This window comes from Lepisma saccharinum, chromosome 14 (assembly GCF_977018435.1).
Source record: "Lepisma saccharinum chromosome 14, izLepSacc3.1, whole genome shotgun sequence".
NCBI lineage: Eukaryota > Metazoa > Arthropoda > Insecta > Zygentoma > Lepismatidae > Lepisma > Lepisma saccharinum.
Window position 1 is genome coordinate 43,514,500 of NC_139242.1, and position 27,292 is coordinate 43,541,791.

The following is a 27,292-nucleotide window of genomic DNA, read 5'->3' on the forward strand; positions in this document are numbered from 1 at the left end:
AATAGAGCCAATTCAGTCATTTAAATATCTCTGGTCAATTGTAAATGGAAACAATTTAATTGAAGAAGAAATTAAAGAAAGGGTTGCAGCTGGAAACAGAGCATACTATTCAAATAAGAAGAGATTCCAATCTAAACCAGTTTCCAGGAAAACAAAATTGAAACTGTACCAATCCATAATAAGACCTGTTGTTACATATGACTGTGAAACCTGGGTGCTGAAAGAGGATATAATTCGGAAACTGATGATATTTGAAAGAGAGATATGAAGGAAAATATATGGCCCAACAAGACAGTCTAATGACATATGGTAAATAAAAACAAATAAAGAGCTTGATATATTAATACAATGTAAGAATATAAGAAGATACATCAAAGCTCAAAGGCTTAGCTGGTTGGGTCACTTTGAAAGAATACCTGAAGAAAGAATTGTAAAGCAAATTTACAACTGGAAACCTATTGCTACAAGATCCCAAGGAAGGCCCAAGATCAGATGGATAGACAACGTTAGAAACTACATAAGATGCATGAAGATCCAGAACTGGGAAAAAATGTGTGTTGAATAGAGAAGAATGGAAGAATTTAATTGAGCAGGCCAAAGCTCACAAAGAGCTGTAGCACCTCAGAAGAATTAAATCAAAGCAATAGTGAAAACTAACAAAATCAATATACAATACATATTTACTTAACTGTTAAGAACATCTGAAATGCTGTGAAATGAGAATTAATTTCACTGAGTACTGATACAGAGTATCGAGTGTTCTGGATATGGACTGAGCATGACAAACAAGTTTTAGAGATATTGGTTATAGTGTTGGATGAGGATTGATTTACAAATGGAAAGGGTTAAGATAACTGTTACAGCACAGCAGCAATAATATCTGTTTACACAGGAAAAATTAAATCAAATACACAGTAAATCAAAATGAATGACACATTTGTGTGTGTATACACACAAGGTGGGAAATAAAAGCATGTCACTCTTCACTCAATAACTCTACTAACTCTAGTTGTTTATTACTTTTTTTTATTATCCATCATAATTAATCTATATTAGGTTATTGATATATTTAATTAATATAAAAAAAGATTTATTCTTGAAGCTTAGGTACACACAGGAGATTACTACGTAGAAATTTTTAGTGAAAAAGGATTTATGTTCAAATAATATGCAGTGTTTAAAAGTTTCTAAATGGCATAATACTTCAGGTTAAGAGAATTTTTTTGAAAAAGGCCCATTTAAGTTACTTCCATTAAGAATGGGGCAAATTAATCAGATGATAGTGAGTATATGCATTGTTTACAATCGCTTCCAATAAATTTCTGATTTACTTTTTGTTTTTCTAAGTAAAGGTTTTTTTAAAAATTGACAATTTTGATGAAATTTGATTTGATATATTTTTTTTCTATTTGTAACTTGCAGTGAAATTTATCCTTAAACATATGTGTTATTACCGTAGTAGATATTTTTTTGAAATAATAAAGCTATTTATATATTTTGTTTCAGGTAAAGGAAAGAAAAGTAAAAAGAAATTTGGTCGAAAAGCTAAATTACTTGTAAGTTTTGATTTTGTATTTGATTTATTAATTATAGTGTTGTGCGTAATAAGTGTTGCATATGTGTGAAATTATGTTGTCGACAAATTAGAGAATGGCAGTTAGAACATTGGATAGACTAGAACATTGGATAGACATTCAGAACATTACTATCCTGGTGTAATAGTTATTTTTAATACAGCGTGTCCGGCTTAACAATAAAAGAAAAAAATCATTACGTGTAATATTTAACCAAGAGTACCTTAAGCCTTACGTAGTTTGAAAGATAATCTCATAATGTTTCTTTTTTCCGCGCTTGCAAAATGTCAGCATTTGTTGGATTGCGCTCGCGTACGTGTGTGCTCGAACCGACCAAACTGAACTGAACTGAATTGAACAGTTGTAGCGTCAGTAGCCCCCTAGATCCCCGGATATTACTCCTCTTGATTTTTTTCTTTGGGGTTTTGTAAAGTCACAAGTGTACCAGACATGAGTTCGTGACCTTCTTGATCTACGACATCACATTTGTGCTGCAATCTGAAATGTGACTCCAGTAATGCTAAACAACACATGGGCAGAGCTTAAATACAGGTTGTAGCAACTAATGGTGCTCATATTGAGTTGCCCTAAGGTCTAAATCACCAACCCTGAGACCTTCTGTAAACAAACGGTCTCACCGATTCGATGTATCACTCTGCATCAGCTGATCCATGACCGCAATCATCTGCTGTTACACTCATAGTTCGCCGCACCTATTCATTTTGTATAAGAGCCTCTAAATGTGAGAACCCGCTCTCAAAACATCACACGAATATGCAGCCGCATACATTGTTACTCTCCCGGTCATTCTCTCTTTCATAACCCTTAAAACTACAGACACTGACACACCACTGCACTGGGATACCAACTTAACCACTTCATTTACTGGTTTCTCAGGATACCAACTTAACCACTTCATTTACTGGTTTCTCAGGATACCACTGACAGAACGTTACATAAATATTGAGTAGAATCTGTTTCTCACCCCTTCTCAAAGGCTGTCCTTGCTGGTGTTTTGAAAACAAGCTCGGAGAACACGGAGACCTTCCCGCACGCATAGAACTCGGCATGTTATTTTTCTAAGGACAAGTCAGGCAATATTACTAAGTTGCACTACTACCTTGCTGTTCATATGATTATTTTTAGAAAATAACGAATGTTATAAAATATCATTATGTACACAAATCTCTAAGCTCATTGAAAGTTACAATGCATATTACTACAAAATGTTCACACTTATCTTGCCTTGCCATGTCACCAAGTTATTTTACAAAGTGCACTATATTTGGTGGAACAAAAATAGTTATTAGGATGCTTGTCAAAGTTTCCAACCGCAATAAATTTACGAACTTTCTTTGTCTTGTTTTCATCATCATCATCAATATATTTATTGGACTTACAGCAATGCATATGGCTGTTTATGCCCATTATATATTTTATTTACATAAGATACAAGTTAAATAAAATCTACAAACAAATTTCAAATACACTCCTATCTATATCATCCTTAGAAATATACATTACCATGTTATATCATTTTGTCTAAAAAAATGCAAGTAAAATATATGCAATTCGCATGCAAGAAAGAAGCCAAATTTATGGGAAATGATTACTGGTGCAAAGAGTTAACCATCAAGGTGAAGCAATAAGTAAAAAAAAGAAAGAGCATTGGGTTTAAAGTGAGACGTCATTTGCGGCAGCGTATCCCATACTACAAATTTGCCATTGTTTTACCTTAGGTAATGAATCCTGTAACAACGCTGGATTTTCGTGTGGATTATTTTACTTCTATGAGTTTGCAATGCTTTCTGCATGCAGGTGGTTTTGTTTACAGAAGGTGTCAGGGTTTGTGATTTGAACTATAATAATAATAATAATAATAATAATAATAATAATATCATCTTTATTGAGAGGGCGTGTTTCGGCCTCGCGGGCCGTTCTTACAACAAACCCTTTAAAAAAAAACATATTACAATTGACACTTTCCACTTCTTGAAAATCATTGTTGCAGTAGAAAGAATAAAAAAGAAATAAAAAAAAAAAGAAATGAAAAAACATTCCTACTTATAATGTAAACAATTAATGTACTGAAGGTACAGAATTAAATCTAAAACCACAATTAGAAAACAATTATTACAGCTAAAACTACAACCAATAACTCATTCCTATAGGTATTGTTCTTTTAAGCCGGACACACTGTGTATATACTTTGTTTATGAATATGTTCTTACATTATCTGCATGTGTGTTTGTTGGTTCTACCACCATCAACATTTGAACTTCCACCATCAATGTAAATGGTAGCTAAGGTATATGAAGTGCAAACCTTTAAAGATTGTGGCAATTTAAAGGTTTTCAGAATAGTTTCATAAATATTATATTTCATCTATAGCATATCAATCTACTAGAAATTTGCTCAATAATGTTAACATGCAGTGGAACCTTGATTTTACGTTTTTCAGGAGACGAAAGCGATAAAACTTGAAATGTGGGAAAACTGAAAATCTGGGAAATATTTTATAGCATTTTGCTCTATTAGAACTATGAAGAATTAATGTATAATGCAGGAAGATGTAAACTCTGGGATTCTAATTGTCAGAATATCTAATTAGCTGTCATTTAATCATAGAATGTACTTTTGCAAAATAAATTAGCTGACACCAATACTCTTACCAGTTGCCAGAGTTGTTCAGAATATTTATAAATGTTCATAATAATAATAATAATAACCCATGGTGCAACTGCCTGTGAGAGCCAGTGCCTGCCTACCGACTGCTGGCCTCATCCATCCAATTATGGGGTGACGTGTGGTCAGTACTACGAACCCCCTGTCGTTATAGGTTACCATGACAGAGTTGTGCTACTCATTCATAGCTCCCGAATTGCCTCACAATGGTGGGTGGCCAACGGTCTCGTGCACAGGCTGAAATCTCAGGAGAAAAGTTATTACCCCCCAAGAAGACCCGAACCTGCATGCATCCTGTAGCATGACCCCTTAGACCCCACAGCCATGCTGTGGGACATTTATAAATGGGGCATTCCACGAAAAGTGGTCCTAATCCATGTAAATAACAAAATGAATTAACATGGAAATTGTTATTATTTTTAATTGCATTAAGGTTTAGATGTTTGTGAATGCATATAATTTACACATTTCATCAATAAAACTTACTAGCATCTGCAGTCTATGTGCTGCACAGACAAATGAAGTAAAAATTTGCTATATTTTTAAAGTGTCGCACACATAATGACTTTCGTTAATGATTTTTGATGCATTCAGCCTGTCATCATACTCAAGTTTTTTTTCAAAATTTGTTAGCAGATAGCATAAAGTACACTACAGTCCCGTTTAACCAAAAATGATGGGACCGATGGTGCTTCGGTTGAATGAAAATTCGGTTAAACCGGAATAAAAGTTTTTCGATATACGTACAGTACATACATTTTATTGCATACAGTATTTTGATATACAGTACAATTGTATATCAACATGTAGGCATGAACAAAAAGCTTACAATAATACGTAGTCATTTAACTCGAGAACATGAATTACAGTAACATTAAGGCTCTGGTACAAAAAGCTCTTGTCCTTGAGCGTACATCACAGTACACGTGCTAAAAATAGATGGGGATGGGGGAGTGGGTGAGTACAGCCAACTCATCATAACAATGAACTTACTCTTTGATAACTGTTAGACCAAAACAAAGACAAAAGTGCTTCGTCAGTGTTCCTGCGTAAAACACTGTCACACATGAGTAACTTCTTTTTTTAGCAATTCGGTTAACCTGGAAATTTGGTTAATCAGATTTGGTTAAACGGGACTGTAGTGTACTTCACAATTCTATGAAATCACTACATTATTAGTATTTTAATACACTCTCGTATCTAGAACGTTAAATTTTGTCTCTAAAATGTCAGACATAATGCTGGAATGCCTAGGGTTACCAGACGTCCGGTTTTTCCTGGATATGTCCTACATTTTAGCCTTATGTCCGGCATCCAGGAGGAATTGGAAAAATATCATAAATGTTCTACATTTTGAGCATCACATAATATCAATTAGGAAAATGGGTAACAGAAAAAAGTGTAGCAAGTTACAAGTCTATAGACTGCACTTCCAAACTCAATACTGAAATTTATTTTGATTCAGTCATTGCCCAAACAGAAAAAAGTTTGTCCTGCTATTAAACAAACGAGAAAACTGACGCCATTAATGAACAAAATTTAGGGAACACCTTCTGATAACGTCACTGTTAAATGCCTGAGCAGAATTTCTTGCCTTGGGGTTTATACTGATGGAACAAGGTGTTGCCCATTCTTATTCAATATTCAATATAATTTGATTGTAAAGCAGGGGTATAGAGAACAAAGTTATTCAGTGTGTCTGCCAGTCAAGAAAGTTATGGAATTCAAGAAAAAGTAAAGAAATCAACAAGTAGGTCAAGAAGACAATAAAAAGGCAATTAATTTTTCTTGTGGTCAAGAATGTTTGCTATCATAATGACTGATTGGTTGATTCAGTTTATTTTACTTCACTTTTTTCTGTCCCTTTGGCTAATCGTGAAGATGAGGATGAATGGTGGTAAGATAAGATGGATGAAGGGACAGTCACAAACATAGGGACAACAGAGACAAGCCTCACATAAGATTATACTGGCTGCGAGTCCAGACGCCAAAGCCTCTCTCGTCTCCTAAACACAGTTCAGAATGCATTAATACGAGAAAGCAGATCTAATTCTCTTCTTAAATTCAGCTTCAGTTTTTATCTTAACTGGCCCTTTGGTAGGGGGTTTCATTAAATAAATATTTATTTTCTTAATTACTAATTTCCAAATTTACCTAAGTAGGGGTTGAATAAATAAACGTTAAGAAGAACTGAAAAAAGGTCTAGAAAAGTCCAGAAAGAGTCCAGAATTCTGGATGTGTTATTTTGGTAGACACCCTGTTATTGAACTAAAATCTACCCAAGATGAAACTTCTGGAACCATTTTAAATTACGGTAATTGTTGAATATTTGTTTGCCATGAAAGGTCATAATTCAAATGTTGACAGAGTACTTTCATTACCATCAACAACAGAGTCACGAGAGAAATTATTTTTTCATAAAGTCTGTAAAATGTTTGGTACTGGTCCCTATAATTTCAGAAAGTTTGACTGTCCACTCTAGCATAAATATAGTTTGACTAAACTTGAAATTTTGATAAAAATTGTCTTCTCTGAGAAGTACCACTTAAATCATGTAGTAAGAGGTGCATTGATTAGTATGATTGCAAGTTTTGAAATTTTGCATTTAAAAATTCATTAAATTTATTTTTTTTAAACTGAAAAGTGTCATTTTTCAACTACTTTCTAACGTGTTCTATAGAAATATGAATTTATTGAGAATGTTTTGTGTCTTACATTTTGGGACAGCATATCCTACATTTCCCTTACAGCGATCTGGTAACCCTAGGAATGACCCAAATGTTAATATTCTATAACTATTACATTGGAACTATAGCATGTCAGTTTACCAGTTTTACTTAAGATATCAAAATATTGACCACAAGAAGCTCACATCTTTACACGAAAATAAATGTTTTGCGTAATTTGCAGGATATTTAGGTTCTGCAAAGTGTTGCAAGTTTGTTTTAAATTCCTTTCATGCTGAGATAGTGTAATTGGGACTTGACCTACAATTGAAGGTTGGGTCCAAACCACTGTACAGTGTGCTGTCTCCAAGGATTGAAAAACTTGATTACAAGATATTAAAGGAGAGGATCTATTGCAAAAGAGTTGCACAGCACTTTGTGGACTTTGCAAAATATCCATACTCTGGAAAATTATCTACTGGTATTGATTAAATTCAAAGAAAAAATGTAGCCGGCTCCCGTGGCAGAGTGGTTAGCACATCAAGCTATGATGCCAGGGATCCCTGGTTCAAATCCTGACCTGGGCATGGATGTTTGTGAATGTTCATTCATCAATTTCATCATTCCCATCTTCGCAAATTAGCCAACAGTGGCACAAAAAGTGAAGTAAAATAAAGCAAATCAAAGCAAAAATTTGCAATACCAATAGATGCTGCCTCAGAGATAATTCACAGCCCAACACACATGAGACAATGAAGCCACATCCTTCTTTGACTTGTGCTTTGCCAAATATCTGTCTGTAAATAATGTCATAGGGATATTAGGGATGAGCATCTTAATCAGTTGACATCTGTTAAAATGGGCTAATTGGTAAAATTACTAATAATTTTCCTGATCCAGTATATCTAGAAATTTTAGCTAAAAATGCAGGCTAGACCAGAACTCGAACTGGGTCTCTACCACCTGATTTTTTGCTGTTGCTGTTTTATCTGTGGGCTGGCTCGGGTAGTTCAGTTGATAGAGCAATAGCACAGTATGCCAGAGACCCAGGTTCGACTCCCGGTCGAACCTGCATTTTTTTTGCTAAAATTTCTACGTAATACAACTTCTGTGTGTGCCAAATTGTGATTTATAAATAACTTGTCATTAAGTGCAAAAATCTTCAATTTTGTTGTAACTTTTAACAATATAATAGCATAAAAGCATAGATGCTTGTTTTGTGTAATAAGTATAATTATGTAGTTTAATTTTCTGAGGCAAAACATATTGCATTAACCAAAATGGAATTTTTGCAGACCATTAGAATATTGGTTATTGGTAAATTTTGTATTATCACTTTATATATGTATCAGCAATAATTTTATATCAGTCCATACCTATTGGATATTTTACTTATATTGAGATCTATCTGTAATTATTAATTGAATTACGCAATATTTCAATTGCAGGATGGGTCCAAAACCACCCCCTCAGATGAAGATTATGAACGAACAAGACCAAATAGCTTGCTTCCATCAAATTTAATATTTGAGACTGCTGACTATGCCGAAGTTGCTGAGGAGGTAAGATGAATTCAGATCATTAGATTCATTATTTAGCGTGCTTTTCTTTCAGTTGGTCTTCCCCACAATTCGTCTCCAGTCGCCTCATTTTCAGTTTTTCACATGCGGTCCTAATCTTCATTGTTCACAAATTTTCAGCAGCTTTTAGCTATCTCAGTCTTAGTTAGGTCTGTGCAGTGGCGAAGCTAAGGCGTTAATACTGGGTAGGTTGAAAAATCTGCTTATATTTTTTTATACAGCAGATCCATGCGTCGATTCTTGTTGGTCGCAAAAGTATCAATTACTCTTTCCTTGAAGCCTTGATCAATAGAAAGTTCTTTAACCAGTTTTTTTTTTTTTCAATGGCTATTGTACTGAGAGAACTTAATCTTTCATTTTTCATTGAATTACGGAGATAATTTTTTACTCTCTTGAGGATGCTCATATTTCTTTCGAAGGAAGCTGTTGTAACAGGGAATGTCAAGACCAATTTGTGTTACTTCTTTGTAGATTGTTTGAACATCATTGTTAACTATGAATTTTAGGTCTGCAGGAGGTAAATGCTTTTCTTCATCATCATAGATATTCTTTAAATCATTTTCTAATCGTTCTTTGTTGAGAAATGGATATGTGGACAGAAGGTTATTTAATTTCATCACAGGAAAATGTAGTTTATATCCCCCAAAGTTATTTTGGTCTAGCAATTCAACAAATTTTATGTTTTCAAGATCTCCAAAACGTATTTCCATTTGTACAGTCATTGTGTCCAAGATTTCATAGGTTAAGCATCTGAGAACCACGAAGTCTTGTTCACTTACATTTATTTCACTGCAAATCCTCTTAGAGTTTTCAACACATAATTTCACAGTATTACATTTTTATAACATAAATACACTAGCTATGTGACACACACACAAACACACGCGCGCATGCACTTGAAGTAAATTAACATTCAACAATGCAGCGTGTGAACGACGCACTTTGCACAAGAAGACTATAGAAGCACAACAGATTGATTCTGAGGCTAGCCGCTTTCACCAAGCGAATCGGCAGTCCCCTCCCCTTACACTCCCCTTCCACCTAGGCAGAGCTCACGCTGTAGCTGCCTTTTAAAGCGAGGCTTTTCGTCAAAAGCCTCACAGTTCGGACCGAACGTGCTCTCCCCTTTCTGGCCTGACTGACAAGATATGTGGAAGGATCAACGGAACCAAACGTTCGGATTACATAGTTTAATTCGTTTTAACGAACTTTGATTGTTACAGGGTACAAGAACATTTTAATTTCAACATTTTTTGGGTAGTCTAAGCCTCAAAAGCCTCATAGGAGTGTCGCCACTGGGTCTGTGTGATATAAAATTGTCGATATTGTTTGAATATTAATATCAAGTTGATATATTGGGTATTGAAAATATTAATGATAGTGAAAATGTTGATATTGATGATGTTGATGTAACTGAATATATTTCGCTCCAATGTTTAAATTTTAATTGCAACTAGTACAAAAAAGATAATGATGTTGCTTGTTCAATAAGTGAAAATAGAAGTCCTACAAAATAATAGAGTTGAGTGTTTCACTCTGTATTTGGTAGTTCTAAACCAATACCCTAAAAAGAAGTGAGAATAAGTGGTGTTCCTCTATTAGTCATTTACAAATTAAGTCCAAACAAGGTTGTTTATGAGGGTCATGATCGATATTGATGCTATCAGGACCATCGATATCAATATATTGGTATTATCATTGCAGATATTTTAAAAATATCAAGTTGTTATCGATATATCAAAATATCACACAGCTCTAGTCTAGATCTTCCTTTTCTCGTTCTTGATGTAGCTTAAATTCAAAGTGTGGTGTTTCTTCCAACTAGAGCCATTTCTTTCATGTTTACACCCAAGAAAATATGCTCTATGCAGAGTTGCAGTAAGTTAATATATCAGGAGTTAATATGGTTAAAATATACAAAACAGTAATTTTGCCTGTAGTATTATATGGATGTGAAACTTGGTCCCTTACATTGAAAGAGGAACATAAATTGAGAGTATTTGAAAATAAGATCCTTAGGAAAATCTTTGGACCTAAAAGGGATGAGGTGACAGGTGAGTGGAGAAGGTTACATAATTTAGAACTACATAATTTGTATTCATGTCCACATATTATTAGAATAATTAAATCAAGAAGACTTAGGTGGGCAGGCCATGTGACACGAATGGGAGAGGAAAGAGGAGTTTACAGGATTCTTGTTGGGAAACCTGATGGTAAGAGACCTGTAGGAAGGCCAAGACGAAGATGGAGGGACAACGTTGAGATGGACCTAAGGGAAATCGGTAGGGATGGAAAAGAGTATATAGAACTTGCTCAAGATAGGGAAAGATGGAAGGCCTGTGTTGCTGCAGCCATGAACCTTCGGGTTTAAGAAGGCTAGGGAGTAATATGGTTTTACTGTTGTCGTTGAATACAAAAGGTTTTAAGTTCAATTCCGAAAGCAATTTTTTAGATGAATTAAAAAATGTCATTCTTACAAATGGCCATTAGAGCATTTAGCCCTTACTGCAGTTTCAAATTTCAAATTATTTTAAAATTATACCTTCAGAATCTGGTAAGTTATATGTTGTCATTAAAAAATTAAAGTTTGAATTTTGACTATGATAATATTTCTTATGTTGAATTTGAAAACTGTTTTTATAGATGAGCAGTAGGAAATGCCACTCCCCCATCTCTCAAGAGTAATGAAAACTAAAAAATAAATCAATAATAATTATTTCCGATTTGAGACAAATTGTACCCAGGTTTGTTGAAGAATTTTTCCTATTTATTGTGCAACTATCTAGGTGGAAACAAGTTTGAGTATTTCTCCTACAAATTTAAGCTTAAAATGAATACAATATCAATTCAACCACAGATGGTTACATTTTCTAACAGTTTTTTGAAAAATAAAGTTTTTAAATTGAACATAAGAACATTTAGAATCGATTCTCATGCCTATTTCTTCCATAGATGACATTTAAACCATCATATTCTGAATGTTTAATTTTGAAAATAATTTGAATGTTTTGAACTTTAACCTCTTCATAGATCAAATACCTCAGTGGTCATTTTTAAAAATCACATTTTCACTGACAAGGGAGGTTATCTAAGTGTCCCCCTCTGATTTCCATGAAACTTGGCAGGTGTATAGAGGGGCCCAAAGGAAGAAATACGTGTTTTTGTGTTTCAGCTAAAAAAAACTGTTTTAGGGGCAACCCCCCCCCCCAAATGTCAAGATGAGGAGAAATCGAAGTGGGGATCTGACCCCGAAAGGAAGAACTGTAGGGTCCCTCTATACACCTGCCAAATTTCATGGAAATCGGATGGGGACACAGGGGTCAAATCCCCACTTACATTTGTCCTCATCTTGACATTCGAGGCTGGTTTTGTCCCCTAAAACAGTTTTTTAGCTGAAACAAAAAAAAAACAACATTTATTTCTTCCTTTGGGGCCCCTTTATACACCTGCCAAGTTTCATGGAAATTGGAGGGGAACACAGAGGTCAGATCCTCACTTCAATTTGTCCTCATCTTGCCCCCTAAAACAGTTTTTTATCTGAAAGAAAAAAACAAACACCTATTTCTTCCTTTGGGATATGACGGTATCATAATGAGTACCATCATAATGTGAAAAATAAAATAATTTTATTAGTTGAAATTTACGATTTAAGTTTGTATTTGGTGGCTCATATTTGTACAAAATTAATTCGCATCACTTTGGCTTTGTTCTAATCGAAGTACATACGTAAACTTCAAACATTTAAAATATTTTTATATCTCAGCGATGTAATTTGATTTGTGATGTATCAAGAATGTGATTACCGTGAATTGCCAATTTATGCAAAATCGCACATATGTTTGGTTTCAACCGGTTTTGCTTGCTCATTCATAAATGTATGGGTACGCACATGTATTTAATAAGTATTAATAACACGTACAAACCATTTGAAATAAGTTTCGGTTGAATTTCGACGATAAAGTTAAGATTTGTTAAAATGAGCGCCTTGAAGAGTAATCCTAAAGTTGTGAAGTAATCCTAAAATTGTGAAACATAGCCAACTCACATAAAGGGAAAAATCTAAGTTGTACGTAAATAACCTTTTTCCCACCAAAATTGTAAAACTTAAAATTACTGAAAAAGGTAAAAAGAAAATACATAAACATGTGATAGAATATTGTAATATCTATTTTATTGTATCTAATTTATTTTACATGCGTTTTCATGCATAATATCTGTACAATTCAAAAATTGTCATTTGAAAAGTATTCGCAAGTTTGTATTCTGTGCTGAAAGTTGTAACAGTGTGAGTTTGGAGACACTGCTTCATCTGAAAGATCAACCACGACTAGTATGGAGTCGCTAAAAGTTTTTGGAAACTGAAATTGGAACAATTTAATTATAACGTGAAGATTCATCGATCTAATGTGATATAGCAGCGCAGATAAGTACAATATTTGCATCTAATACTCGAAATTGCATCGCAAAGTGCATAAAAGGTCCAAAGGACATTAAAATAGTGACCCGAAGGAATCACGCAAAATGGCAGCCATCTTCGTTTGAAACTGAATATTCAGATAAGTATCATACGCATGTAGCTACATAAAAGAAAGGCCTACTTCGAATTTACGAAAAATTAACTTGCTTGGAATGTGAAAAGTCTGTAGAACATAAAAAGACACATAATTTGTCTTGGATAGTTCTTCGTTATAATCGAGCGTTTTGTGCAAATCGTCTCGTAGAAAATCTTGAAACTTGGAACAATTTTCATATGCATATAAGTTGACTTCAGATCGCGACTAATATGTAAAAGAACTTGAATTACAAAAATGTGATATTGAAATGTAAAATCTCACTTGATTATATGAATGTATGCTTTTTACGGTGTATGAACGAATATTTCGTGCTTGTGAAATTTATTTATAATACACTGTTCATTAATAATTAACATGTGGTAATTTTCATTATTTCTGCCAAAATTAACAGAGTTATTTGAAGGTTAAGTTGATATACACAAATATTTGGATTGAACTTATGGAAAACTTATGATTTGAAATATGAAAACAATTAATTAATCCTTGTTAAGAAATATATGACCGTGTCATTCAGTAAGCCGAGGAAGAGCGTCATATATACAAGATTACTGAGACTCATTTTTGTGCTTTTTTAAAGTCTCATAAAAGGTCGATCACATCAAGATTCATGTAACTCAATTTGTCTCATCTATATACAAGATTGATGAGACTCATGTTGTCTCTTAATTGTTAAGAGGTAAATTGTCAAAAATATATTTAATATAACTTGGTTATAATAAGATTGATCAGAATCGTTTTTCGTCTCATATATATAAGATTTATGAGACTAATTTTGTCTCAATAATATTAAATTATATCGACTCATTTTCCATCTATAAGATGATGATGATGTTGAAATTGTAGTGTACCTATTATTCGAATAGTAAAACTCGTGTTGTCTCTTAAGTGATAGGAGGAACTGAAATATGTAAATTGTTCAATTTCTATATCTATATAAATAATTACTAAGTCTGTTTTCATATCTTAACAATGACACAAGCTGTTGAAGGAAATTTCACACTGGCGGACATTGTAGGGTTAATTAATGCACAAAGTAGTAAACTAGACACTGCTTTGCAGGTACATAATAGTAAACTAGACACTGCTTTGCAGGTGCAAGCAGAATATAATAGTGATATTAAGATTGCTTTGCAGGTGCAAGCAGAGTATAATACCAAAATAGACACAGCTTTGCATGCACTAACCGAAGCAAGTAAGGCTCATACTAAGGAGTTTAAAGATCTCAAAATTGATATAGGTCAGTTTAGAAATGAATGTATGCTTAGGTATGAGAAAGTAGTAAAAGATTTGCATGCTCTAGACATGAAAGTGAATGTAGAATTGGTATCTTTAGCAGATGATGTCGATAACAAAATCGAGAGTGCTATAGAGGATCTGTCAAGGCAATTTGACATGAAGCTTGAGAAATGTTTCAAGGCTTGTGAGGAGAATGATCTGTCTTTGTGTACAGTTAGGAAGGATTTAGGACAGGTACATACTGCATTAGAACAATTACAGTTGAATAGACCATTAGTGAATAAGATAGCTAGGGGTGATCAGCTTGATAAGAGCGATGTTGATTACGAATCCAATGTCAGAAGTCACGTCATTCTGTCATCCAAACTTCCACCTAATGTTAATAATCGTAGTGAAGATGATAGTAATGTACAATATGTTAAGGTTGCTCCAAATAGTGACATGTTGAATGATGGTGCAGTTTCTTATTTAAATGTTAACATTAGAAAGGCTATGTCACTGATCGAGTCTAGTTTAACAACTATGGTCAATAATGTACTGACTCCAGTTACGGTCAGAACAAATATGTCATCAAAGAATGTAAATGTGAATTCAAAGCAGGGTGTTTTTCATGAGCTTGATGCTAGACAGGTTGATCTAAATCATGAAAGCCATGAAGGTGTAAGTCGACCTAGTGTTGGTTACGTTCCGCATGACTACGATAAATGTAGACACCTTTCGGGTGCAATTTCTGATTCGGAAACTGATTGTGATGTCAACTCAATTCATGATAGTACATGCGTAGATGATGGTCCGTATTGTAATACTAGACTAGCTAATAAGCGAAATATGTTAAAACGTGACAAGTTAACTAGTAGTGTTGGACAGAATGTAAGCAATACTCCTCAGATAATTCCTCCGACAAATGTTCCAAATGTTAAACATTCGGAAGTTGATCCGTCGAGAGATACATTAAAGGTTAGGTATAAGCCAATAATTAAACCACAAGATTTGAGGCATTTTCCTCATTTTGATGGTTTCTTCAGATATAATACCATCCGAATTTATAGAAAAAGTAGAGGAAAACCTGGAAATTTACAATATTCATGAGAGTGAATATTTGAATTATTTACCTAAATTACTCACAGAATGTGCGCGTACCTGGTACTTAGAAAATAAATTAAAGTTTAAGTCTTATACCGAGTTTAAAGCAGATTTCTTATCCCATTATCAGAACGATAGGTGGAAATCTGTAAATTTGACGAAAGTTTTAAATTCACCTTATGATAAAGACAGCAAGGAGAACTTATTGCAGTTTGCGAATAAGAATTACAAAAAACTAAAATCTATACAACCACATGCTGACGAAGCACATCTTATTGCTCAGTTATCTTCGTTATTACCTTACAAAATAAGTGAACACTTGGTGGTGAATAATATTCATACACTGAGACAAACTCTGCAAGCCATAGAGAATTTTCAGTCTTTAAAAAATAATCCAATTAGGTATGTGGATTCTAGTAAAACTTATGGTAACCAAAAGAATAAATCTAGGATAGCTAATGTGTCTATGTTTAAGGAGCAAAATGACCAAAGTACGTTTAACAGAAATGGGTTAAGAAGCTTAGGGTATAATAATAATGTTGGATCTGCTCGTAAATCCTATGCTAATGGTAGGACATGGGTAAATAATGATCAAACTTCGAGACAGGTAAACCTTGGTTCGAGGCAGGAAAACTCTTAGATACTCCTGATACAGGAGGTGTCTTGAGCATCAAAGCGGTTGAAAATCCTCCTTTTCCTAAAGCTCAATATAATGCTCACTCAAGTGAAATAAATAATAATCATCATTGTGATTTAGGTGAGTTCGTTCCTAAGTTAGGAGATCATCAATTACTTGGTGACAGTACGTTAGTTAGGTATGCTAACAGTATCTTAGGTTACAGATGGAATATGAATGAATCTGCTTCCAGATTCATAGGTTTGTGTGTCTCGGGACAAGCCATTGATGATCTGCATAGGCGTGTATCAAATGCTAAGAATATCTCAGACAAAATATTGGTCATGATAGGTACCAATGATTTAATTAGGAAACGTAGCTTTGAACAAATGCAGTTATCTTTCAGTAAACTCTTGAATACATTGAAGAGTAAATGTGCTGAAATTTCGATACTGTGTTTGCCACCTCTTCCTAAAAATATGTCATCTCCTAATGAACGTTTGTGGCAGACATGGAATAATTTCAATCTATATTTGATGTCATTACACTACGAGTTTAAAATAAAAGTATACAATATAGCGCCTTTATTCTTTTTAGAAAATGACCACATAGATAACTCATTATTCCAGAAATTCCTTGGTCACCCGTCCAAAGGCAAAGTGGACATGATACATTGGAATTATGCGGGTATGACCAAAGTAAAACAATTTTTGTATAGTATGGGCTTTGGCGGTACACCTTGTACTTCAAGTGATAAAGTGAGTAGAGAAGTAAATGTGCAAGCTACTGTGCACAATGTCAATGTTGGTCATTTCAGGGATGCAAACAGCATTGAAAGTTATCCCGATGAGGATAACGTTTTGTCCTTGCGGAAAAACTAACAAGCGACCTTTGTTTAAGAGTGGGTGATGAAGGTCAAGTTAATAATCCCACTACTGATTACATTAATTTAGGGAAATGGGAAGAATTGCATAACAGTGATGGGTATGAATCAAAAGAAATTCCAACACCAATAAATGCTCTTAGCGGTAACACTCTTACTGCAAAATTAAAAGTTTTAATATTTGATAAATTTTATATTGCTCTCTGCGACACTGGCGCAGAAATAAGTCTGATTTCTAATACTATTTGGAAAGAAATTAATATTAAGGCCAGTAGACCCAGGCTCACACCTGCTGATAATGTGAGATTGGTGGATTTTTCTGGTAATAAGAAAACCAAAGTATTAGGTATGGTTAAACTGATCATTCAAATAAGTAATTTACAATGTTACGTTCAGTTTTTGGTGGTTCACAATTTACAAGTGGATATCATTTTGGGATTAGATGTGTTATATGCACTTCAAGCATCATTAAATTTTAAAAATCAAACAATAACATGTGGCTCTGATGAGGAACGCACTTTCGCACACTTCATGCCAATAATTGAAGATGGCAATAATTTGTCTTATTTTGAATGTTCTCATGTCAGTAATTATAATGGCTTGGAGGATAAGTCCAAGTTCAACCTGCATAAGTTCGAAGAGTACATGAATAAGGCTGATTCGCTTACAAACGAACAAAAAACATTGTTTATAGAGTTACTACTCGAATATCAAGAAATATTTTCTAATAAGCCTGGTTTGTGTAACGATTATGTTCACAAAATGGTTTTAGATACGGATCTACCTATAGTAGGCAAAAATTATCCTATACCTTTTGCTTATAGAGATCAAGTACGTGAACAAATAAAAATCATGCTTGATTGGGATGTTATTGAGTTGTCTAATTCAGAATATCTGTCTCCACTTTTAGTAGTTCCTAAATCTGGAGGGGGTATACGTTTATGTGTTGATCTCAAAAGAGTAAACCAGCATGTTAAGCTTATTCAAGTGCATCCTATAAAAATACAAGACTTATTGGTAGAATTCCAAAATTGTAAATACTTCACTTCGGTGGATCTTTTGAATGCTTTTTGGCAAATAAATCTACATCCTGACAGCAGAAAATATACTGCGTTTATGTTCGAAGGTATCTTATATCATTTTAAAAGAGTTGTATTTGGTTCAGTAAATGGTACAGCTGTATTCGTCGATGCGTTAAATCGTGTGCTTAAGGACTGTAGAGATTTCGTTGTAGTTTATGTTGACGATGTTATCATAAAGTCTCAAGATTTTGCATCTCACATAATGCATGTAAGAACAGTTCTTGAAAAATTGAAGCAGGCAGGCATGACGTTGAAACTTGAAAAATGTGAGTTTTGTAGACCGGAAATTAAATTTTTTGGTCACATTATAACTTTGCAGGGGTATAAGAAAGATCCTAAGTATGTAGATTCCATTGTGAATTTGCCTGTGCCCAATTCGGTTAAGCAACTGCAAAAAATCTTAGGTTGTTTTAATTGGTTGAGCAAATACATAAAAAATTATGCCATCATAGCACAACCTATGTATGACTTGTTGAAGGCCGGTAAGAAATGGCAATGGAATGACCAAGCTTCTACAGCTTTTAAAACACTAAAAGATAAAGTTAGTGAACAAGTACTTTTATCTTTTCCTAACTTTTCACACACTTTTTATGTACAAACTGATGCATCAATAATAGGTGTTGCAGGATACTGCTATCAGCTGATTGATGGTAACATCAAACCTCTCGGTTTCGTGAGTAGATTGCTCAGAAGTTATGAAAAATCATGTACTTCTACGGAATTGGAAGTTTTAGCCATATTGTTTACTATTGATAAGTTCTGTTCTCTGTTAAAAGGCAGACATTTTATTATCATAACTGACCATAAGGCACTTACCTGGTTGGAAACTGCGCACACATGGAATGCACGTTTAACTCGTTGGTTTGTACAATTGCAACAGTATTCCTTTCAAGTTCAATACTGTAAAGGGTCGGAAAATATAATTGCTGATGTTCTAAGTAGAACATTTCCGATGCAAGAAGGTCTCTTGTATCATGTAAATTCTTTGCAGTTTAAGGAAAAAGTAGTACCTTTCATTAATATAGAAGATTTGATATTAGCTCAAGAAAAGGATGAAGAATTGAAGGAAATTAAGCAGTATATTTTGCACTCTTCAATTCTTAATGATAATCCAAGAAGTAGAACTTGGAATGAACGTTATCTTCTAAGAGACAATATTTTGTGTGTTAGAGACTTTCATAACGTGCAAAAGATTAGAATTTGTGTTCCAATTACATTTGTAGGTTCAATATTGAACAAATTTCATGACTTATCGGGACACTTTGGTGCTAATCGTACACTTTCTCAAATATATAGATACTTCCAATGGAAAGGTATGAAGAAAGATGTACAACAATATGTAGCAGACTGTGATTTATGCATTCGTATTAAACCGAATAAGCATCCATCTAAACATTTAGCCAAATTACACATTACCGACAAGCCTGGGAAAATATTGTTCATAGATTTACAAGGTCCATTCACCATGGGTCCTAAACGTGAACGATTCTTATTTACCATATTGGATGCAGCATCCAGGTATTTGGTGGCATATCCAGTGACAAACAGCAATGCTGTTACGGTACTGAATAAATTGTGCCAAGTATATTTTGTTCATCTGGGTATTCCAGAGAAAATAATTTCGGATAATGGACCACAGTTTCGTTCAAGTCTTTTTAATACTAAAATGAAAGAATATGGTGTCAAACTTATGTTTACTCCACCTTACCATCCTTCATCCAACATGGTTGAACGATATCATTCGGAACTTAACCGTTTAATGAGAGTATTGTGCATAGATAACCATGCAAAATGGCCACAGCAAGTAACCATGGCTTTGCATTGGTTAAACAATGCTATCTCCTCACAAACTGGTTTCGCTCCAATAGAATTAAGGTTAAATAAAGAACCTAACCTACAAATAGGAAATGTCATATTTGATGATGGTACACATCAGACATGGAATGACAAACTGCTTATGGCTCAAATTAAAAGTCATGCAGCTAGATCCAAAAAATTAAGCAATTTAAACAGTAAGCAACAAAATAAAATATCAATTTCTACTGGAAATCTTGTTTTTATCAGAAATAGACAAAGAGATATGGATGATAATCCAATTAAAAAATATTGTTTTCTGTATGAAGGTCCGTACTTGTGTATAAAAAACTTTGGTGACTCTCGTATATCTGCCTTACGTTGCAGTGATGGGATTCTTCTGAAAAACATTGCTATTGAACATGTAAAATTATGGAAATGTTCAAAAGACAAGAAAATTTCTTGGTTGTACACTTTGCAAAAAGCAAGTAGCACACATAACGATGTGGTGCAAAATATACTTGATCAAACAATGCAAGAAAAAAGTGTTATTTCTTCATCTGTCATTACAGATGTGTGTACAGTTTGTTCTTGAAACAAACTTACCATTAGAGAGGTTAGCCTAAGTTGGTAGTATACCTCGTGCAAGAAATAATTATTTATTTCGTAACTCTGGTAGTTTTCCCATGCTTTTTAAGGTTGGCCCGTAAGTGGTAGTATGCCTTGTGCATGAAATAAAAAATATTTTAAGGTTTATGACTCTTGTGGTTGTCCAGTGTTAATGAGGTTGGCCTAAAATTGGTAGTATACCTCGTATAAAAATATTAATGTGTTAAGTAACTCTTATAGTTGTTCAATATTTTTCTTTGGATGGCCTATAAATGGTCGTACTTTAAATACATTTTTATTAGAGTAATAATTTAGATTTAGTTGTTAGGATTTACCTTATGGACAGTGAGATACTTAATAAAATCTAAAACAATTCAGTGCATCAAAGTCACTCTTTAGCAATAGTTGTTGGCTGAACTGTCTTAGCATACAATTTTACATATTTTTGTCCAAAGAACAAGTTACTCAAGTTTTAGACTATGACACCTAGGGAATGGTACCAAAAATCCAAATGCTAATTTTAATGTGAATTATTTTAAGTAATTTGATTTCACAAGCTGAATCAAATACTCACATCATGTTGCAAAAGGTAAGCAAAGTGATCCATGAGTTGATCCGAGCTTCTTGCACATGCTGACATGCCATAGAGCATGAAAACTTGGGGTAGGTTCACGTAAAAGGCAATAAGTAAGTCCTATAGTGCCACTCAAGAAACTTAATGTGAAAAGTGTGATAATGTGAATTATTTTAAGAATGTGATTATATTTTATTAGCATAGGATATTGGATGGTACATTTTCTTCACAAATTGAAACCTTACTAAAGCAATTTCTTTTTGTATGGTTGGGTTAGGTGAGTAAAACATTATTTGTACTGGGCAAACGAGATGTATTGAAACGTCAAGATTGACCCCATGAAATGTCTCGCATGCTTAATAGTACATGGCATTTTCTGATGTTGTTTGTTTAAATTAGTAACATTTACATCTGGTAAATGGTCATGCTCCTTCAGATGGTAGTGCATACAATTTTCACTTTAAGTAAGCTCTAAAATACTGGTTTAAAATTTCGATCGAAAGTTTTCTCACGTCCACAGCAGTGTGAATTTCCTCTCAACCAAGTTTTCGTTCGGAATGGTATAGATATGTTTGTTGTTTTTGTTGTCAGTTTTATTGAGCAGTAACCATTCTATTTTAAGTGGTGAAGATTGACAATAAAATATGTAATGAGCAGTAACCATGTATCTTAAGTGGTGAAGATTAATAATGAATAATTTTGAACAGTAACCATTTTATTTTAAGTGGTGAAGATTGTTAATAAAATATTTAATGAGCAGTAACCATGTATCTTGAATGGTGAAGATTGGTAATAATTTGGTACAGTAGCCATATTACTGGGTGGCCGCGGTGGCTCAGTCGGTAACGCGTCTGACTACCATGCTAAAGGTCCCGGGTTCGATCCCCGGCCGGTTCAAATCCCGGAACTTTTCTAACGGTGAAAGTGGCACCGGCGCCCACCCAGCGTCGAATAACATGGGTACCTGGGGGAAACCCTGGGGGGTAAAGGCGGTCAGGGGCGTGATGCTGATCACATCACCCCCACTCACAACCGAATCAAGAAAGTGTGGGGCGTTACCCCCACACCCCCTATACGCCTTCATGGCGTGGTGCTATGCACAGGGGAACACTTTACTTTACTTTAGCCATATTATGAGTGGTGAAGTTTGTGAGTATTCTCTCATATATTATTCTTTGTATTCATTTAACTAAAGTGTTGATGTATAATTTTTTGTAGCTCACTCTACTAGTAATGATCTAGTTATAAATGTGTTAATGTATTAATCTTTGCTTTTGCTTGTTGACATTTAATACTTGATATGCTATTGAACTTCACCATAACTTTGAAGTTTGAACTTCATTATTCATGCAATTTAATGGGACATGATACAATTGTCTTTAAAATTATCCTAGCTTCAAAGAGTTTTAAAGTTTATTGATATATAGGTTATAAGCATGTTGCCATATAATGTTGGTATTGTATTGGTACTCTTTTCTTTTATTTATCTTGGTTTCTTTGATATAATAGATCATGTCTTGATCTCATGTGCTGTTACAAGTTTATGAAATTGTAATTAATAGTATGGCGTGGGTAAGCCCATTGGGCGCCAGTATGACGGTATCATAATGAGTACCATCATAATGTGAAAAATAAAATAATTTTATTAGTTGAAATTTACGATTTAAGTTTGTATTTCGTGGCTCATATTTGTACAAAATTAATTCGCATCACTTTGGCTTTGTTCTAATCGAAGTACATACGTAAACTTCAAACATTTAAAATATTTTTATATCTCAGCGATGTAATTTGATTTGTGATGTATCAAGAATGTGATTACCGTGAATTGCCAATTTATGCAAAATCGCACATATGTTTGGTTTCAACCGGTTTTGCTTGCTCATTCATAAATGTATGGGTACGCACATGTATTTAATAAGTATTAATAACACGTACAAACCATTTGAAATAAGTTTCGGTTGAATTTCGACGATAAAGTTACGATTTGTTAAAATGAGCGCCTTGAAGAGTAATCCTAAAGTTGTGAAGTAATCCTAAAATTGTGAAACATAGCCAACTCACATAAAGGGAAAAATCTAAGTTGTACGTAAATAACCTTTTTCCCACCAAAATTGTAAAACTTAAAATTACTGAAAAAGGTAAAAAGAAAATACATAAACATGTGATAGAATATTGTAATATCTATTTTATTGTATCTAATTTATTTTACATGCGTTTTCATGCATAATATCTGTACAATTCAAAAATTGTCATTTGAAAAGTATTTGCAAGTTTGTATTCTGTGCTGAAAGTTGTAACAGTGTGAGTTTGGAGACACTGCTTCATCTGAAAGATCAACCACGACTAGTATGGAGTCGCTAAAAGTTTTTGGAAACTGAAATTGGAACAATTTAATTATAACGTGAAGATTCATCGATCTAATGTGATATAGCAGCGCAGATAAGTACAATATTTGCATCTAATACTCGAAATTGCATCGCAAAGTGCATAAAAGGTCCAAAGGACATTAAAATAGTGACCCGAAGGAATCACGCAAAATGGCAGCCATCTTCGTTTGAAACTGAATATTCAGATAAGTATCATACGCATGTAGCTACATAAAAGAAAGGCCTACTTCGAATTTACGAAAAATTAACTTGCTTGGAATGTGAAAAGTCTGTAGAACATAAAAAGACACATAATTTGTCTTGGATAGTTCTTCGTTATAATCGAGCGTTTTGTGCAAATCGTCTCGTAGAAAATCTTGAAACTTGGAACAATTTTCATATGCATATAAGTTGACTTCAGATCGCGACTAATATGTAAAAGAACTTGAATTACAAAAATGTGATATTGAAATGTAAAATCTCACTTGATTATATGAATGTATGCTTTTTACGGTGTATGAACGAATATTTCGTGCTTGTGAAATTTATTTATAATACACTGTTCATTAATAATTAACATGTGGTAATTTTCATTATTTCTGCCAAAATTAACAGAGTTATTTGAAGGTTAAGTTGATATACACAAATATTTGGATTGAACTTATGGAAAACTTATGATTTGAAATATGAAAACAATTAATTAATCCTTGTTAAGAAATATATGACCGTGTCATTCAGTAAGCCGAGGAAGAGCGTCATAGGGACCCTCTATACACCTGCCAAGTTTCATGAAATCTGAGGGGGACACTTAGATAACCTCCCTTGTGAGCAGAAAAAAGAAAAAGCTTTCAGAAAACCTTCAAACCTTTCATGTATAATGTCTGCATCAAACCTTTGAGAGCCAAAAATTCAAGTGTTTTGAAATTTTAACCCCCCTTTTAGGGGCCTTATGGTCATTTGTAAGAGCATGCATATTTCGTTTTTGAAGAAAACACTAAATGTGAAATAACACATTCTAATGTTATTTTTTAATGTTTCTGAAAGGTGTGAGGTGCATTTTCCTACCCTGTTTTATCACAAAATGATGTGAAATAGACTCTTAAACACAAAATTTAGAGTTTATTTACTGACACGGCATGTTCTGAAATTTGAATTATCCTGTGAGTTATGCAATTCACGGAAAATTGATTAATTCTGCTGTAAGTATTTGAGAAGCAAGAATGGACCCTTTTGTACATGAATAAACTTAATACTCTGGTAACTACATAAATGTGCTATTAGAAGGGTTATGTTTATTTTGTAATAAATGCAATATTTAAATCAAATTTTGGATTATCTTGACAATCTTAAAACCAAAATTTCATTTTATGTACCACTTTTGATCCATCTTTTCACCACTATAACACCAAAATTTTATTTTAATTACTGTTTTTGAAACCCGAATTGACTGTTTTTGTACCGAAATTTTGCTTTTTTATTTACCAAAAATATGTGCCTCTAGTCATTTGTAATAACGAAATTTTTGGAATCAGCTGAAAAAAATGCTTTCAGAATAGACTTCCCAGTCTCTCATAGATTGATCTGGATATTTGCTCTGGAGCAGTACATGTGATAGAGTAACATAGTTGAAATGTGTGTAACTTGAGTTGAAAAAAGGCATAAGCTTTTCCGAAGTCACTAATGTCAACTTCTTTTCTATGTAGTACACCCTGGAAGCTTCATTCTTGCCAGCTAATGAGTCTCTGGCACCAGGACTGTATCCTGTCCATGTGTTTGTGATTGTCCTTTCATCTATTTCATTTTTTCACCATTCATCCTCAGTGTTGTGATTATCCAGAGTGACAAAAAGGCTGCTTAAAATAAATCAAATATACCTACTTTCTTATCTATCTCAAAATAAATTTATTTATCTTGTACACAGCTTAATTAGATTTGTCATCTTCAAAGTAGTGTCCTTTGCTGCTAATAAGCGCTCCCAGCGCTTCTCTTACTGTTGGAATGTGTTCTGCATCGCATTTTGGGGAACAGCATGCAGATCCTGGTGCGAATTTTCCTTAATCTCTTCTATGACTGGAAGCAGCATTCTTTCAGGGTGGATTTTAACCTGGGAAACAAAAAGAAGTTTGCAGGTTCCAAATCGCCCATTATGACTAGAGGCACATATTTTTGGTAAATAAAAGAGCAAAATTTCGGTACAAAAACAGTCAATTTCGGGTTTAAAAGTGGTAAATAAAATGAAAAAAAAAAAAAAAAAAAAAATTGTGAATTGCATAACTCACAGGATACTTTCGTGTTTGGGTCTATTTCGCATTTTGCAGTTCATTTTGCATCATTTCGTGACAAAACAGAGTAGGAAAATGCACCTCACACCTTTCAGAAATATGAAAAATTAACATTAGAATGTGTTATTTCACATTTCGTGTTTTCGTCAAAAACGAAATATGCATGCCTCTAGTTATGACGTTCTGCAGGAAGCTATCATCCTCATTTGCTTTGTTCAAAAGATCTTTACCGATGTCAACACGTGTTTCTCTTTGTTCATCTGTCAGCAACCGTGGAATAAATTTGGAAGCAACCTTGTGCATGTTGAGTTTTTCCACCAAAATCGTATGATATCGACATTTTGCTTATTCCCACTTCTGCTATTTCACAGACAGTCAACCGACGATTTTCCTGCACTACAGCATGCACTTGCTCAACATGCACGTCATGACACGATGTTGATGGCCGTCCAGACTTGCATCATCTTCAATGGATGTTCTGCATGCTTTAAACCACTCATAGCACTCATAACATTGTGTCCGACTCATACAGTCTTTCCCATATGCTTCTTGCAACATTTTTAGCATTTCTGTAAACATGTTGCCCAATTTGAAACAAAATTTGATGCAATCATGTTGCTATTCGAGTATCTTTATTTTCTGTGTATCAGAAAATCACTGCAGTCATGCAACACAACTTCACTTAACTGTTCGCAGAATGAAAACTAAACAATGTAGACTGGTGTACTCAACAGCGTGGTACTTCTAAATGATCCCTCTATGCGGAGCTAGTAAGTTGACCAACCCTGATTGTTTCATTGGTGGGCAAATTTGAAAGTTCGGTTTCTTTTTGGACAAACCTCGTACTTGACCCATTCCTTCCAATATTCTCTCATCTTTCAAGTTCAGCACACTGTAACATAGGTAAGGTTCAGTTTTTAAGCTGGCCTCTGATTGTGACATTTTTAACTCTGTTGAAAGAAGCCTGCAGGTGTAGAAAATTATCTAATACAAAGTTAGCATTTGTTAAATATTTTTCACTAGTTTTAAACACACACATGAATCCTGTGAGAATTTGGTGTGGATTAACTTTACAATACTGTTGACAAAAACTTTCTGTCCCTAGGAAGATGATGATGAAGAAGAAGTGTTGTCAGATGATGAAATAGAAGAGAAAATGGGAAAGCCTGTTGATGACATCACTACATACTTTAATGATGGGGTGCGGAAGATTGATTTTGTTTTAGCCTATTTCCGATCTGAGGAGAACACAGACAGAGTAAAGAAAATGGACGTATTACGAAATCATTTTCTCAGTTCATGTAATATCCTGGGAATAGAAACAGAGATAGTAAGTGTAATTCTGCTTCTTTTTTCCTAAATAGTATCCATGTTGACAGTAATATACTGATATTGTCTCCCTGATAACCTAGTGGTAAGATCGTCACCTTTTGATCAAGGGGTCTTAGGTTGAATTCCTGGCAGAGTTACAGCCACGGACACTTCCGGATTGTAATAACCCCATTGACTTTATATGTGCTGTTACAACCCAGAAGTGTCCACGACTCTACATGGTGGTGCTTCATATTACCCTTTAAACTGTGGGTCCAATCCTGATTGCCCGACCCTGTGGCCGACTGGTTAGCACATCGCGCTGCGACGCCAAGGGTCCCGGGTTCGAATCCTGGTCGGGCTTGGTTGTTTGTGAA

The 27,292-nt window shown here is 34.2% G+C and overlaps 1 protein-coding gene across 5 annotated transcripts in view; it reads left to right on the top strand.

The window, feature by feature from the left end:
* Nucleotides 1–27,292, top strand: part of LOC145998824 (anoctamin-7-like) — a 137,627-nt gene that overhangs the window by 20,991 nt on the left and 89,344 nt on the right. For all 5 annotated transcript variants that reach the window (XM_083135476.1, XM_083135475.1, XM_083135478.1 and 2 more), the window contains 3 exons: nucleotides 1,507–1,556; nucleotides 8,374–8,487; nucleotides 26,710–26,934. In XM_083135476.1, the coding sequence (XP_082991602.1) occupies nucleotides 1,507–1,556; nucleotides 8,374–8,487; nucleotides 26,710–26,934 (389 nt within the window). The remainder of the gene's footprint in view (nucleotides 1–1,506; nucleotides 1,557–8,373; nucleotides 8,488–26,709; nucleotides 26,935–27,292) is intronic.